Source organism: Pituophis catenifer, unplaced genomic scaffold (assembly GCF_029215685.1).
Source record: "Pituophis catenifer annectens isolate HBS135680 unplaced genomic scaffold, rPitCat1.0.hap2 SCAF_3, whole genome shotgun sequence".
NCBI lineage: Eukaryota > Metazoa > Chordata > Lepidosauria > Squamata > Colubridae > Pituophis > Pituophis catenifer.
In genome coordinates, this window is record NW_027256883.1 from 180,354,000 (window position 1) to 180,369,776 (window position 15,777).

A 15,777-nucleotide genomic window follows, 5' to 3' on the forward strand; every position below is an offset into this window, starting at 1 on the left:
TAATGTTATTCTTATCTAAGATGGCCCAGAACTTTGGAACATAATTTCAGTTCTGTCCAAAGTTACAGGGTTATAAAAAGTATGTTTGCCAGAGTGGAGCAAAGCTACTTTTCTGTCTTGTATTTTTCAATACAAGATTTGTATTTATTCCCCTTTAAGTCAAGTTCTCTAAAGTTAGATATTACTACTTTTACATTTCAGGGAAAAAGAAATCTAACTACAGATCATTGCAAAAACGCTGGCCTAGTCATACTAACAAAATGTGGACACCACAGTCATAATTAAACTAATTCAGTACATAACAGGAGATAACATCCTTTTTCCAATTCTGTATTTTGTCCATTTACTCAATAGCAACTATGATCTAATATGGCTTCTGAGCATACAGGAATGGTCAGAAGCCAAATATTCTTCCAAAGAATAACCTGCTCAAACTTTAAATGTGAGGTTACTAGCATTCTACCTTCTCCAACGTGGTATCTTTCAGATTGTTGGACTAGAAATCCCATAACTGTGGATTATGGAAGGTTGTGTAGCTTGTGTTAGGAAAGCAAAGCAGACTACTCTACTGCTGGGCCATGTGGTATGATTCTGCAATAGTCACAACTTTACAAGTGGCTATAATTCAATGCAGTCACTGAAACATGGTGGCTGCTTCCAGGATCGCACCACAATGGGATACCCCGTCCTCCTTCCCTAACTCAAGCCCTGGAGCTCCAGAGATCTTTGAAAGGTAAGTGTGCAATTAGTGATGCAGGGCGAGCAGGTGTGGGGCCTGATGGTGTAGGAAGCAGGCCTAAGGAATGTGGGGACCCAGCAGGGGAATGGAGGGGAGATAGGCAGGAAGCTCTGAAGAAGCTGTAATTTCAGTATCGGGTTATTAGTAGCTTTGGGGGGGGGTGTCTGCTGTAACTTTGAACGGTCACTAAACAACCAGTCATAAATCAAGGATTATCTATATTAAATTTTTTCTAATTTAGCAAGAACCAGGCTCTAGCACCATGATTCAAATAGACAATAATATTTTTTAATCATGATGAAACATATTTATTTTTCTGGCATTTTAAAGAATTATTTATTATATGGAAAGGTATGACTTGCATAGAATGTATTGCCTCAATTGATCCAATACCTCAGCCAAGTAAACTCTTAACAAGTCAAATATTGTTTTTCAAAACAATAAAATTAAAAAAGGAAATATTCACCAACAGTCTCCTGCAGTAGCCAATTTTTCTACTCCCATCAATATTGGTAAGGACAAAAGAAAAAGTTTCACTGCAAAGAATAAAAGACATAGAATATTACTAGTTTTATTTGTTTGTTTATCATATTTATATAGTTCCCCGTCTCACAGAACATGACTCTGAGCAGTGTACAATGAAAACTAAAAATTAAAAAAAAAATCTAAATTAAAAACACCAATCAAACTTACCAATGATAGAGTAGCAGATAGAGCTATCATGATAGGCAATATAGCCATTTCACTAATTTGCCACTTCTCTGAGATTCCCAAATCTGATGATACAACCAGGTTTTAAGGGACTTGTGGAACAATGTCAGGGTGGGGCCAGTCTCACCTTACGGGAAATGGGGTTCACAACAGAAAAGGGCTGATTCCAAAGTCCTTTACAGAGAGGACCTGTAGCATACCCTCCTCTGCTGGATTTAACATGATGGGCAAATGTAATTAGGTGGGTGAAAGGTCCTTCAATCAACTCAGTCCCATGCTGTGAAGTTTTAAAAATCAAAACAGTACCTTGAATTGGATTCCAAAGCAAACTGGCATCTAATGCAGCTCACAGAGCAGATGTGATAACATGTCATTCTGGAGGCACACATAACTTCCTGCACCACCATATTTTCAACCAGTTGATGCTTCAGAATACTCTTCAACATAGCCTCCTATAGTGTGCGTTACAATAGGCTATCTGGGAAGTGACCAAGATGACGGTGAGGAGACCTTCCTGACCCGGGAATAGGCACAACTGGTAACAATTTGAAGTTATGCAAAGGCCTTCCTAGTGACAACTGCCAACTATTCTTTGAGCAGGAGTCATGATTTCTGTCCATTCTGCACACCAGGTCTGTTTGGAGCAGTACCATCCAATACCAAAGATGGCCCCTAAACCGGAGGGCTGCAAAACCCAGACCCACTCAGCCTTGCCAGGGTTCAGTTGAAGCCTGTTGTTCCCCATTTAGGTTTTCATAACCTCTAGGTACTAGGATAGAATGTCATCAGCAAAATAGGTATAAAATTTATAAAAATAACAAAATATAAAAATAGTCCAATATTTTATAATATTTATAAATAATTTGCAAAACACTGCATGGAAATTATACAAGAAAGGCTATTCAGTACAGCATTTATTTAGGGGTCTGGTGGCTCAGCAGACTGAAAGCATTATGATTAACACCAGCTGTCTGCAATTACTGTAAATTCGAATCTCACCAGGCTCAAGGTTGACTCAGCCTTCCATCCTTTCTAAGGTAGGTAAATTGAGGACCCAGTTTGTGGGGGCAATAAGCTGACTTTGTATAAATATACAAAAAGTATGAAGGCTATTGCTTAACGCATTGTAAGCCGCCCTGAGTCTCCGGAGAAGGGCGGCATATAAATCAATTTTTTTAAAAAAAAATATTTTAGCCAGGACTATTGAAATAAAAAAAGAAAATCTGTTTTGAAATCCAAAATCACCATACCATACCAAAATTTTCCAAGAAGGACATTCTGATTGATTGTAAGGATTGATAAGACTATTCAGAGTCAGGAGATTGCCCAACCATGTATAGTTAAAGGTCAGAAAAAGAAATCTCTAGGAACATTAACTTATTATAATTACCAATTCTAATTCCCCTTGTGCTGCCCAGAGCAGTGTACAAAAAAGCATGAAAAACCATCTATTTACAAAACAGCACCAAAACCCATCTAATCACCAAACTGAATAGAATTCATTTTAAAATGCTCCCTTGAAACAAAACAATATGAATATGCCTACTTAAAATAAAATTCCATTAAAACAGCCTATTTCCTCCTCAGTTGGCATCTTTGGGGGGTTGCAGATCATCTAAAGTGCTGCTCCTGAACATAAGATTGCAACCTTTTTCTCCTCCAAAGTGCCATTTGTATTCGGGGATTTAGAATACTCTATTTACTACATACAGGAAGCCACCAAATTAGCATTTAGCTGAAGATCTTCAAAAACAAGAGTGGGAAAGTTGCCCTATTTGCTTGCTGAATAACCTGTCAGGTAAATTTTCTCAAACAAGCTGTACTGGAAAACTCAAGAATAATAATTCTTCCTAAAAAAAGGGAGGGAAGCGGTCCAAAGTACATACCGATTTAAACAAGTACCATTTATTTACTCAAGTATCATACATTTATTCCACTGAGTGGAATAATGGTACGATAATTCTGGACTGATTGTTATATAGAAATGAGGAAAATGTGAACTTAGTTTTTGTTTGCTTTTGTTTTCATGGCATTCATTGGGGTATACTTGGTCTCTTGTAAGACAGTTCTACAATCTTGCTGTATACTATCCCAGGACAGTTACCTCTTATACTCCTTGAGGGGTGCCCATTCATTACCATCTGGGAAGCAGAACAAGGGAATGGCCTGAAGCAACCTTTCCTCTTCTTCACGCTGTCCCCTCAGTAGATTCTCACGCTGAAACACAAAGCAGAAAGTAGATAGAATAAAGTTGTGAGAGAAACTTTTTTGCATTTGTACTTTTGACTCAGTGTTCACTCCTGACAAGTGCCTGGACAAGTCCCTGTAGTTTTGGCAAGATTTTGGAAATGGTTTGCCATTACCTGTTTTCTAGGGCTGAGAGGAAGTGATTGGCCGAAGGTGACCCAACTGGCTTTGTGTCTAAGGCAGAACTAGAATTCAGTCTCCCAGTTTCATGCCTTAACCACTATACCAGACTAGTAGTTTCCTTATGACTTAATCAAAAAAACCCAATGTCTGGGTTATTAGAGATGCAAAAGTGAAAAACGACAAGTAAAGAAATGTCCGCTAACATCACTTACTTACAGACTTGTATTTAATTGTGTATGGTATGTGTACTAATATATAACTATTTCTGGAGACTTGAAATAAGGCTCAAGGTCATCCACTTTTGTCAGGACTAATCACAGAAACAAAACTGTCAGTTCTTTTAAACAGATGATTATATATATTGTACATACTAGAATTGTTCTCAAAATGATTAGTATGCTTGTAAAATTACTAAGATAATATTCATAAACCACTTTTTACATTCTCAAGTGACATTCAATAATCATTATTAGCAACATGTAGCCAAATATTTTTTACAACTTCTTTTCCAAATGCAGGGTTCAACAAGAAAATACTTTTAATCTCCATATAATGAATACTGGTCTGTCTTTAAAAAAATATGATTGTCTCTAAGAAGAAACAAAAATTGGTATTGTATTTTTAGACTCCTTACTCAGTAGTAAAGTAGATGTTTTGTGGGCAAAAGATCCAATTCACACTCTGGCATTTCCAATAAATATCAAACATTAATCAAATACACTAATGTGATATTTTATAGCTGTATATTTAATAACTTTCCCCTTCTGTCATGTTAAAAATTACAATTTGGTTTTAATGTTTGGAAGCTCATGAAGGTCACTTCCAAATGACCTTCTGGGGACTACATGTAATCCTGATGCTCAGACAGTGGGCCTCTGACATAGAAGGTAATCAGGAAAGATCTGAAAGCTGCTTCTAGTCAGAATAAACAGTTTTGACAGTCTGATTCTGTATACAGCTTCCTAGACCCCATACACATACAATCTGGTTGTTGCTCAACACTAAGCAGGATTTTAAAAAGGGGAAAAAAACAGTAAAAACTTGCAGGAATTTAGACTTGCTCCTACATACCTTTTCTTCTATGCACACACAATCATGAAGCAGAACTTCATTTAAAGAAACCTTCTCCTCATCAGAATGTAAACAGATCTAGGGATTTCCCCATCTGCAGCTAACCACAGCACAAAGATGTCTAGCAATATCTTTTTCAGGGCCCCCTAAATATTGCCATTATTGTGTTTTACCTCAGCCCTTGATTGACACAGTTGTAAATCGGCATTAGTTTATTTTCCTTATTACTCCAACTTTGTCCAAGGACAGCCTTAAGATATATAAAATCCATTAGACTTTGTCACTCCTTACTTTGAAAAGAAATCAGATGACAGCAATGTGAAAAGAAACAAAAGCAGGGCAGGTTCAGCAATGGAAAAACTAAGTGTCATCATGTTATACTTTATGCCAGTTGAAAGGTGGATGAGATGCATTTCAGCTCAATAATAGGGAAAGGCTTCTAAGTTGATTATTAATCTAAGTAAGATATGCTGTATTCGATGCCTCCAAAGAATGTCTTAGGAGCAAGGTTCATACCCATAGTAAGGAGTTTAAGAGCACCTGCTCAGGAAAAAAAGAGCAGTGGAAGAGCAGATTGCATCTTAAGTGTCTTGTATTCACATCTGGTGGTTTTGGTGGCTTGTGTCATTTATCAGCCAGAATCAATCATATACTTCCCCTTGCTACATAGGCTGTGTGATGAAAATATATAGTCAAATAAAATGAAACTGCTGCACTATGAAAGGGAACCATATGAAGCAAAGCCAAGCCAAAGCAAAAGAAAAGATGATGAGGCCCAGATGCTCAAAAATAGAAAATAAAGGACACAGATTCTAATTACTTTGGATTACTTTGGAGAAACACACAATTAGACCAACGCAACCTAAGCTTTAGCAGACCTCTATGCACTTTTTTTGTTAGGAGATATATTTCATGTAGTCTCAAATAAGACAAACTGTCTGGCCATTGCAATCTTGGTGCCTTCTTCCCTATCTACGTCTGTTATAAGTTGTCCTGGAAAAGGCTTCTTGATTTTATCTATCTAGAAGCTCTGACATCAATCAATCATTCTCCCTTAATGCCTTGAGGTAGGCTTTAATAGCAGGTGCTAATTTGGATTTACCCAATGTTGTCCTTCAGCACTGCCCTAGGCATCTCTTCAACCATTTTATCTCCTTCAACTCATTGGTAAACTCCAAAGCACTGCAAAAGGGTGGACAGCATCACTTACTGAGATGTACCACTGAGTGTCATCCACATACTCATGATATCTTATCCCATGGTGATGGATAAACTCACCCAGAAGCTTCATATAGATGTTAAAAGGGAGTGGAGAGAGAACACTGGATGAAATGAAATTGGTACACAGCCAGCTATGGTTGTTGCTCCAGGTTTTGCCACATATTTATCTCTGAGAAATATCTGAAAGGGGCTCCTCACAATGTTCTAATTTCTACACATGATGAAATCATTATGTTCAATTCCTTACCTTTGGAAATTGATAGGTAATCTTGGGCTCATAATTTCCCTTTGTGTCCTTTTTAAGTGAGACCACAACCAGGTATTCAAAAAATGGGTGTCCTGCTGAATAAGAAAAACTGCTTCTTTGTTTCAGCCTTACATCAGCACCAGATTTGCTTTCTGTAGGATTTGCATCCTGGGAGTCACCTATAATGCAAAACAACAGCAACATTATCACTTATAGTTTGAGAAATGTAAAACGTAAAAATCTTGGCTAAGATCAGACAGACATTCCATCTCAAGGAAAGTGAATTATCTGTCTTGAAATAAATGCTTCTAAAGGTAGCAAACTGAAACTATTCCTCACCATTTTGGAACCTATTTGCTACCTATAGAATCTAGCCTTAACAAGCAAGGTTTGCCTTCTTGTGCATAAACATTTGCCCCAACCTCTTATTAGCAATGCATAGCTAGCAAACATTTATAGCCATCAGGCACATTAACAGTGACCTCATCTCTGATCCCTTATCATCTGTTGCTGCACACATCCTCAGTCTTTATATAAAATGTCCCCAAGAAAGCTTTGATGATCTGAACCATCTGCTCACACTTTTTGTCTGCCTTCAAAATAACCTGCTCTGAATCGAGAGTATTCTACGTTCACCTCTACGCTGACACCTGCTCTCTTGAATGCCTTCACTGACATCCACTTGGCAGGTAGATACTACGTAAAAATCTGTTGCTTCCTTCAGGCTTTTCTTGAATGGATGTTGCTATTTTTCATTAAAGTTGTTTTCAACTTCGTTTAATTGCATTTATCTATCACTGTCTAGTAAGAATCAGAATATCATTATAAATCTTTATCCATGGATCAGAAAGGAAGGAAAGAAAGAGCAGAACAGAAGAAGAGTCATCTTGTGTGAGAAATGGGTGGCATAAAAGTTTAATAAACAAAAAATAAATAATATGTATGTATGTGTATACACACACACACACACACACACACACATATATATATATATATATATGCAAAGAAGGTCTTCTGAGTTAGTCAAATAATAAATTACAGATAATGACTGCATGAGGCTGCATGAGGCAATGTAACTTTTGCTAATAGGTGGATTCAACTGCCTGAAGGGAAAAAAATCAAGTTTTAAGCATACAAGGAGTGTAGAGGAAAATCCCTTCTGTGTTTGCCTTAGACAGCCGATTCTATAGATAAAGAAGTAAGGAACGTCATTACCAAAGCAGAAACAAATCTGGGAGAAGAAAGAACACATTTCCAAGCTGCCATGCAATCAAGTCAGCACCCAATACCCTTGACATCTTGTACATCAGCTGCATTTGAAAAACATGCTAAAGCTATAAACTACCCTTAATTAACTACCTTGGCTGTGGTTATTGGGCATGCTCAGCACAGACCAAGCAATTATATTATAGCTTTTAATAGCATGGTTTATTTCACACAACACTGTAACGGCTATTTTGTTCAAGACATTAGAAAAATATAAATTAAACATATAAATATCATCTGAAAACTGTATTTGAACCAAATGTGGTTGTAAGACTCAATTATTTGAACTGAATAGAGGAACAAAATATAGTTGCCCGCTTGCTCCTCTATTCTGTGTAATGTCACTGAAGACCCTCCAATTGGAACTATAGAATAATTTAAATATTGACAGCATAGCCCCATAAATTGCCCACACTGATTGATGCTATCGAAACCAACCAAATATTTCCTTTTGGTTAGTGAGGAAATACCAAAATAAGAGGAAGGAAGGAGCAGAATTCACAATAAATTTTTAAAAGACTACAGTTCTGTTGGTCAAAATTGCACTCAAGATAGAATGAGTTTAAAACAAACCTTGCTTTATGATTTGTACTACCATGTTTCCCCGAAAATAAGACCCTGTCTTATATATTTTTGAACCCTGAAATAAGCGCTTGGCCTTATTGCCATGTGCTCAAAAGCCCGATTGGGCTTCTTATCAGGGGATGTCTTATTTTGGGGGAAACAGGGTATAGACATAAAATATCTTGGAATGCTACTTCCAATATACACTGCTCAAAAAAATAAAGGGAACACAAGCAGAAGACATCTGAGATCTGAATGAATGAAATAACCTTATTAAATACTTTGTTCGTTACATACAGTAGTTTTGTGTTCCCTTTAGTTGTTTGAGCAGTGTATAAACTACTGTATGTAAAGAACAAAGTATTTAATAAGGCTATTTCATTCATTCAGATCTCGGATGTCTTCTGCTTGTGTTCCCTTTATTTTTTTGAGCAGTATATTTCCAATGGTATGCTAAATTATAATTTGTAGTTTATAAAATTAAAGTCAAGCTTAGTTAGGGACTTATAAAACCTATTTTGGAGAACTGCACCTCTAAAAATGTTTATACTTTTTAAGATATAGACAGTGACTTTAACCTGGAAAAATCCTAATATTATGTAAAAATTATTTAGAAAAAGTGTATTCCAAAAGAAAAGGTATGCATAAATATAAAATTATTGTAGTGTCATATCTTAAAAGGGATGGAGATTTTCTAATATACTCTATGATTTATTTGAAACTTCTATTATTTTGAAAAATAAGTTTAAAAATTGGAGGGGGGGAATCAGAAAAAATGTGATCTGAAGACTCACATTCCTATAGTCAAGATCAGGATATATAACCTTATTTCACAAGAAAATAGACCTAAAATATTATGAAGAGGGCTTGCAAAGTTCCTTCTTGAATTGCACAATTGAAATCTGCAAAAGTGGCACCAAATACGAATACCGTCTTCTTTGTCACTATTGGGCAACCTTCTTTTTCAGTTAATTTAAAGATAAAGCAGAAGAGAATTGCCACTGCCCCCAGATCTACATCCAACATTTTTTTTACCATGACTGGCTGGGGAAGAAGGGGAAAAAACGGAGTGGGGGGTTGATGGCTACTTTAGTTTTAATTTTCAAATCCTCCTGGGTGTTCATTCCATGGTATTGGAGAGCAAAAGACACATCCATGTCCAAGAGATTTCTGGACTAAAACACCTGTAGGCTCTTTTTTATACATTTTTGTTAATGTTTCCTCCTTTTGTGCTATAGATAAAAAAAAATAAGATGTAGAACCAGCCCTGGAATTTTGCAAATCAGCAAAGGCTGCAAAACACACATATGCAGACACACACGCACAGAAATTAATGGGCTCCTCACTTCAAAGGTTTCATTTCATTTTTCATTTTCATTTTATTAAATTTGTTTCCACTGAACACTTGGTTTCTTGGAATCCTGTGAGCAGTTTTGAAGTGCTATCCCATCCATCAGATGAAATTCCAGAGTCTCCTCTCCCTAATAAGGACAACAGACTCCTGTGGACTAATGACTTGCAGGAAACTGTTGCCTCTGGTAAGCGCACCACCCATTTTGAAGGTTGCATTTGTATTTATGTCTCTAATGATGCTCCAGCTGACAAACTAAATAACACCCTAACCATACACACATACCCATCAGATTGTTTGGGTAAAATATTGTCTTTTAGTTCTCTGACTGTAATAGCAAATAACAACTATTTCTGTAAAAATTGACAATCTTGACTGGCTAGGGATGCCCATCCAGGATTCTTACAGAAAGCAAACTACCCTTAGTGAGTTTCTGTGCTTGATACCCTTCCATCTGGATGGATAAGTGGCTTGGAAAGAGTAACACTTGTGTTCCTCCAAGCCCGAGTAGCAAAAAGGATTCTTTCCTCATGTATCAACATAAACAGTTGTTCTTAATAACAGCATTAATGTGGGCAGATTGAGATCCAGAGACCTTGATCATTTTTTTCCTAAACCAAATGCTTCATTGTCAGCTTCATGTTCATATGAAATGCTTCACAACAACAACAACAACAACAACAACAACAACAAAAAGAATTCAGTTGCTTTTCAGAAATATTACTATGAACATTTAATCAGGATCTTTTTAAGGACTATTTAGAATTACCTCTATTCGGGAATTCTCTGATGACAACATGAGGCCTCTTCTAAACAACATTATATCAGCTTACTCATTCCAAAATGCTGTGTCTGTTTCCCCCTTCCTTTTCTGCTTATCTTGTTTTGAAGGACTGGAGAAAGTGGGGTGGGGGGGAGAGAGTAGAGAAGTGGCTTGCCTCCTTAGTTGTCAGTTCTCCTATCCCCTGGAGCAGAGATCTCCAACTTTGGCAACTTTAAGCCTGGAGGACTTCAACTCCCAGAATTGATGGGAGTTGAAGTCCGCCAGGCTTAAAGTTACCAAGGTTGGAGACCCCTGCCCTGGAGTGATCACTCTGCAGCAAAAAAGACCAGAGAGCAAAAGACCATCTTATCTTCTGCTTCTAGTAACTAGCACAAAGGGGGGTGTTTTTCATCCACCACTTTTTTCCCCACCAACTCTGCTGTTACTTATTTCTGAGACACCCCTTTTACATATCGGTAGCCCCACATAAAACTCTGAAAACATTAAGAGGTAAAGAAGCGTCCCAATTCAGAAAAATGGAAATGGGCAAACACTTTACAGGTAGCCTCGACTTACAACCATTCATTCCCTGACGATTTGAAGTTATGAGAGTTCTGAACTAAGGTACTTATGACCAGGGGTGGGTCCTACTTACCTTTACTACCGGTTCGCAATGGGAGCGTGCACGCTTCTGCGCATGGACAGAAACTTCTGTGCATGCACAGATCATCATTTATGACGTCCGGGTGGGTGGGCGGAGCCTCCCGCCGCTTTTACTATCAGATCTAGAAAACCGGACAGAACTGGGAGCAACCCACCACTGCTTATGATCCATACCTGCAGTTACGACTGTGGTAGCACCCCTGTGATCAAGTGATCAAAATTTTGGAGTTTGGCAACCATCCAAATTTACAACAGTGGGGTGCTTTCATTCACCCCAATCCTTTATCTCCCCCTCATCTATGCCCTTTTGGCCCCCTGCTGCCCTGCGCTCCACTGCCCAGCTGACCTTTGCCAATTTCTTATTCCTTCCTGCTGATGAGGAATACATGGCCTTCCTGAGGGAGCTGCTGGCAACATGAGGCAGACTCCCCCAGGTCTTGGGAGATAACCACTGCAGGGAAGAAAGCCTCATCTGGCCAGCAGCTGCCTCACAAAAAGCCAAGCTGGGCACCCCTCATCAGCAGTGGAGCAAGAAGGTGAAGATCAGCTGGGGCCTTGGAGTGTAGAGCAGCAGAGGGTACTCTGGCTGGGCCAAGGTAAGGCTAGGCTTCACACAGCACAAAGGGGCTTCCTGGTGCATCATGCCACTGGGGCTTTTTCCATCTACATCACACCACGAAGTCTCTTTGTGCCATACAAAACCCATCCTCATTCTGAGCCCAGTCAACAGCACAGTGCAGAGGAGCTTTGTCATACGTCACATTTTGAGGGCATTTTGCAGTCCCAGAGCCACAAATCATCAAGAAGCACTTGAGCTGCAGTGTATTCTTTCCCCAGCCTTCCTGAGCTCAGGCCACACCACCACACCACTCCTCCCCCAACTTGTGCATTACTTGCGCTGGCCCTCCCAAGGCAGCAACCCCATGCTCCTTAGCTGGGATTCCCTCCACTTCCTGCTTAACAGGAATTATGACGGCAACTGAGACTGCTGGGACTGCAGGACATCTTGCTTTAGGACCACATCACTTAATGGTGGAAATTCCAGCTCCAACTGTGGTCATAAATCAAGGATTATCTGTACACAGAACTATAATCTTTGTTTGACTTTGGCTGTGACGTAAATTACATTCAATTTGCAGTGTTGTATTAATCCAGCCATGTATTGTAGACAAGAAACATTTACTTTGTGAACAGAACAGAACAGAAAAGGGAGTTGTAAACCTGCCCCACATGTGCACTTCCTGGTTCCTGATACAAAGTTGTTACACATCTGAGTTTATTTCATACTTGACATAAAATAATCCCAGCCTTGATGCTGAATGAATCCATCTGGACTCCCCAATACACACTGCAGTACGCTTATACTTAATCCTTTTCAATACAGTCATACACTTATACTTAATCCTTTTCAATAATAGTAACTCGAGTTTCTCAGCAAGCAACTTTGTTGAATGGCCATTCAACATGGAAAAATCCGCCAGTTGCCAGATCAGAGGTATTCTTAAAGGCCAGGTGTACATTATAGCACAGATAAAAGAGGCCAAGACCTTTTACACTGGTATAATAAAATAGAATAACCTTAATTATCTTGCTTTAACCAAACAAGTAATCAGAATTAGGATCAATACTTTGCCCAAAAGCATAATCAATTTATTTGTTAAGGTCTCTCAGACCTCATTGTTATTTTCCCTCCATCTTGACTACGGAGTCAAAAACCAGTAGCTAAAGTTTAGTTAAGCGGAAACTAAACTGCACAAAATAACCTTCATTTCTGCATCCTGTTTCTTATTTTCTGAAAATTCAGAATCAGCTCTAATCTCTAGCTGCAAAAACAACATGTTGTGCCTTAAAGGTCCATCTAAACCAGTGGTTCTCAACCTGTGGGTCGGGACCCCTTTGAGGGTCGAACGACCCTTTCACTGGGGTCGCCTAAGACCATCGGAAAACATATATTTTCAATGGTTTCAGGAATAATTTTATGGTTGGGGGTCACCACAACATGAGGAACTGTATTAAAGGGTCGCAGCATTAGGAAGGTTGAGAACCACTGATCTAAATAATTATCACAGAGACTTTATACGAGCAGGTATAAAACCCAATCCTGGCCGCTTCAGTTTATTTATTTATTGCCAGTTCACTTCATTCATTCAGTCTTGTTCCCAAAATTCCTCCTTCCAGTTTTCCCGGTTATTCCAAACGTTTTCCTTCCGATGTCGTCATATGAAAGTACACAAGGGACTTTCCTACCGTGAATTTATCGGAAGCACTGGGGGGACGGGGACGGGGGGGGGAGAGAGACAGAGACCGCTCAGCGTCTGACCAACCGGCGGGGGCGGAGAATAAGGGTAGAAGACCCAGCACAAACTTGGCATGTTTATTCCGTCGCCCCCCCCAAAAAAAAAACTTTTTACAGGGACGGCGCACCCCAAGACGCGAATTCACTAAGAGGATCGGCGAGGACGCTGCTCTTTCCCGACGAGTTCGAACTACAACAGAGCAGGGGAAGCAGGAGCGAGAAGAGCGAAGGGAGGAAAGGAAGGAGACGAAGGCTGGGCTGGCGCCAGACTGACGGACAAGTGGGAGGAAGAGAGCTCGCCCGGTCCTGCCCCTCAGGCTCACCTCTCCTAGACGACCTCCGTATCAGGCTATTTCGGAAGAAGCGGACGAACCTCTCTCCCGCCATGCCGTCAGCGGCTCGCTCTCCGCCGCACCGGGCTGCCGCCGTCTCCTCCGTCTTAAAAAAAAAAACTTCTGCACCTGGGAAAAGTGAAAGCTGGTGGCAGCGGCGGAGTCACCGGGCGGGAGGAGCCTTCGGGAGGCTGGGAAGAGGCGCGCTGCAGTTCCCGAGCGAGGCGGTGGGCGGAGAGCAGAAGCCTCTGGAGTTGGAACAACACCTGAAGGACGGCAGCCTGCCAAGAAAACACCAGGCCGCCACGTGCGCACGCCTCACTTAAATTGAGACCCAAGCCTGCCCGCATTGGCTGTGGGATCGTCAGGCTTTCCGGGTCGGCGCAGCGTCATTCCAGACTCACAAGAGGCTTGCTCGTACATTTGTACACCGCTGCAGGCCTTTTGCCTTTCTCTGTTTTATATTTATCTTTGGCCATGCTACTCGGGAGCTTTTCAATCAGAATATGGAATATATATATATTCCATATATATATATATTTAAAACTGCAAATTTCCTCCCTGTCTCACATGGCTCCTGTGGAACAGATTTTATTCTTTAAAATGTCTTCTGCTAAAGGCATAAAATATATTTAATTTATCACGTTCAAAGTTATAAAAAAAAAACTTCAATTGCACCCAGCATCCTGGAGAAGTACAACACCCAAGCTAAGATCCATTATTTTTCTAAATCCAAGCTTTTCTTAAATAGTAACTCCAGCCATACACAGGGGGATCACGCACACATGTGATTCCCCCATGTGTGAGCACCCCCACAGACACTACAGGTAGTCCTCCACTTATGACCACAATTGAGCCCAAAATTTATGTTGTTAAGTGAGAAATGTGTTAAGTAAGTTTTACCCCATTTTACAACCTTTCTTGCCACATTTGTTAAGCGAATCACTGCAGTTGTTAAATTTGTAACATGGTTGTTAAGTGAATCTGACGTCCCCATTGACTTTGCTTGTCAGAATGTTGTAAAAAATGATCATGTGACTTTGGGACACTGCAAACATCAGAAATGTGAGTCGATTGTCAAGCATCCAAATGTAAATCATGTGACCATGGGGATGCTGCAACTGTCATAAGTGTGAAAAATAGTCATGTCACTTTTTTAGTGCTGTTGTGTTGTGACCCAGGCCCAACTAAGTAGTAGGAAAATCAGTCAATGAAAAAAACAAACTTTATTCAAACAGCTGAGAATTACTTCATTCCCAGCGTCGTTCAACTAAATTAAAGCAAATTCCTTCCAACACAAATTCCTCAGTCCTATCGCAAACCTTGGTCCAATTAGGCAAACTGCCAAAGGCCTTTCTTGGCAAACATTCAGAAGTCACAGATACAAAAATAAATACAAGACGTAGACAAAGTAGAAGACGAAGCTACCAACGTTGTTTTCCGGCACAGCCCAAACGCCGTTGCTGGTCTGTTTTAAGCCTTATGGGAGGGGCCAATCATCTCTTGGCCCTACTCCCGAGTTGCCCTCTTTGCTTGAGCTGTTCTTGCCTTCTGGCAGCTCTTCTCATGCATGCATTAGGAACAGGCTCCTCCTGTTCCTCTGCCTCACTCCTATCAGTCTCTGGAGGCTCTAGAGTCCGCACCTCACTCTCCGATGGTCCTGGCCCCATTTCTGCCTCTGACGCAGAGCCCTCATCTGGGCCTTCCCCAGCCTCCATGACTGGCCCATGTTCTTCCTCAGCCTCATCGCTGTTTGACTTCGCTGCCAGCTCCGCAGGCTGCTGGCAGACCACAACACATTGTAACTTCAAACAGTCACTAAGTAACTGTTGTAAATCAAGGATTACCTGTATATACAGCAGTATATAATATATTGGTCTGCCTGTGGAATATCTATGTGTTAAATCACAGGTTTAGTTTCGATGCAAGCTTATCCAAGTGAAATTTATTTAATAAACTAGTATTAAACCAACTCTAAATTCGTCAAGAAAATGTATGTTCACATTAACCTGATCTCATTATGTGACTAAGTCGCTTCCTTAATCGATTGTGGAAATACTGTAGCCATGACATTCTGATTAGCAAGCTGATAAACTTGATTAGCAAAATATATGGGCTGGGTGGCATTTCTGTTATGTGCACATCAGACAATCAAACTGAAAGAATACTCACTTGGATTTTTG

The 15,777-nt window shown here is 39.9% G+C and overlaps 1 protein-coding gene across 1 annotated transcript in view; it reads right to left on the reverse strand.

Moving 5' to 3' along the window:
• The window catches only part of DENND2D (DENN domain containing 2D), a 44,606-nt gene extending 30,957 nt beyond the window's left edge, over nt 1-13,649 (reverse strand). The window contains exons 1-4 of the mRNA XM_070939902.1: nt 13,586-13,649; nt 6,360-6,538; nt 3,555-3,667; nt 1,206-1,275 (exon numbers count right to left, since the gene is read on the reverse strand). Of these exons, the coding sequence (XP_070796003.1) occupies nt 1,206-1,275; nt 3,555-3,667; nt 6,360-6,538; nt 13,586-13,649 (426 nt within the window). The remainder of the gene's footprint in view (nt 1-1,205; nt 1,276-3,554; nt 3,668-6,359; nt 6,539-13,585) is intronic.
• Between the last annotated feature and the right edge of the window lie 2,128 nt (nt 13,650-15,777).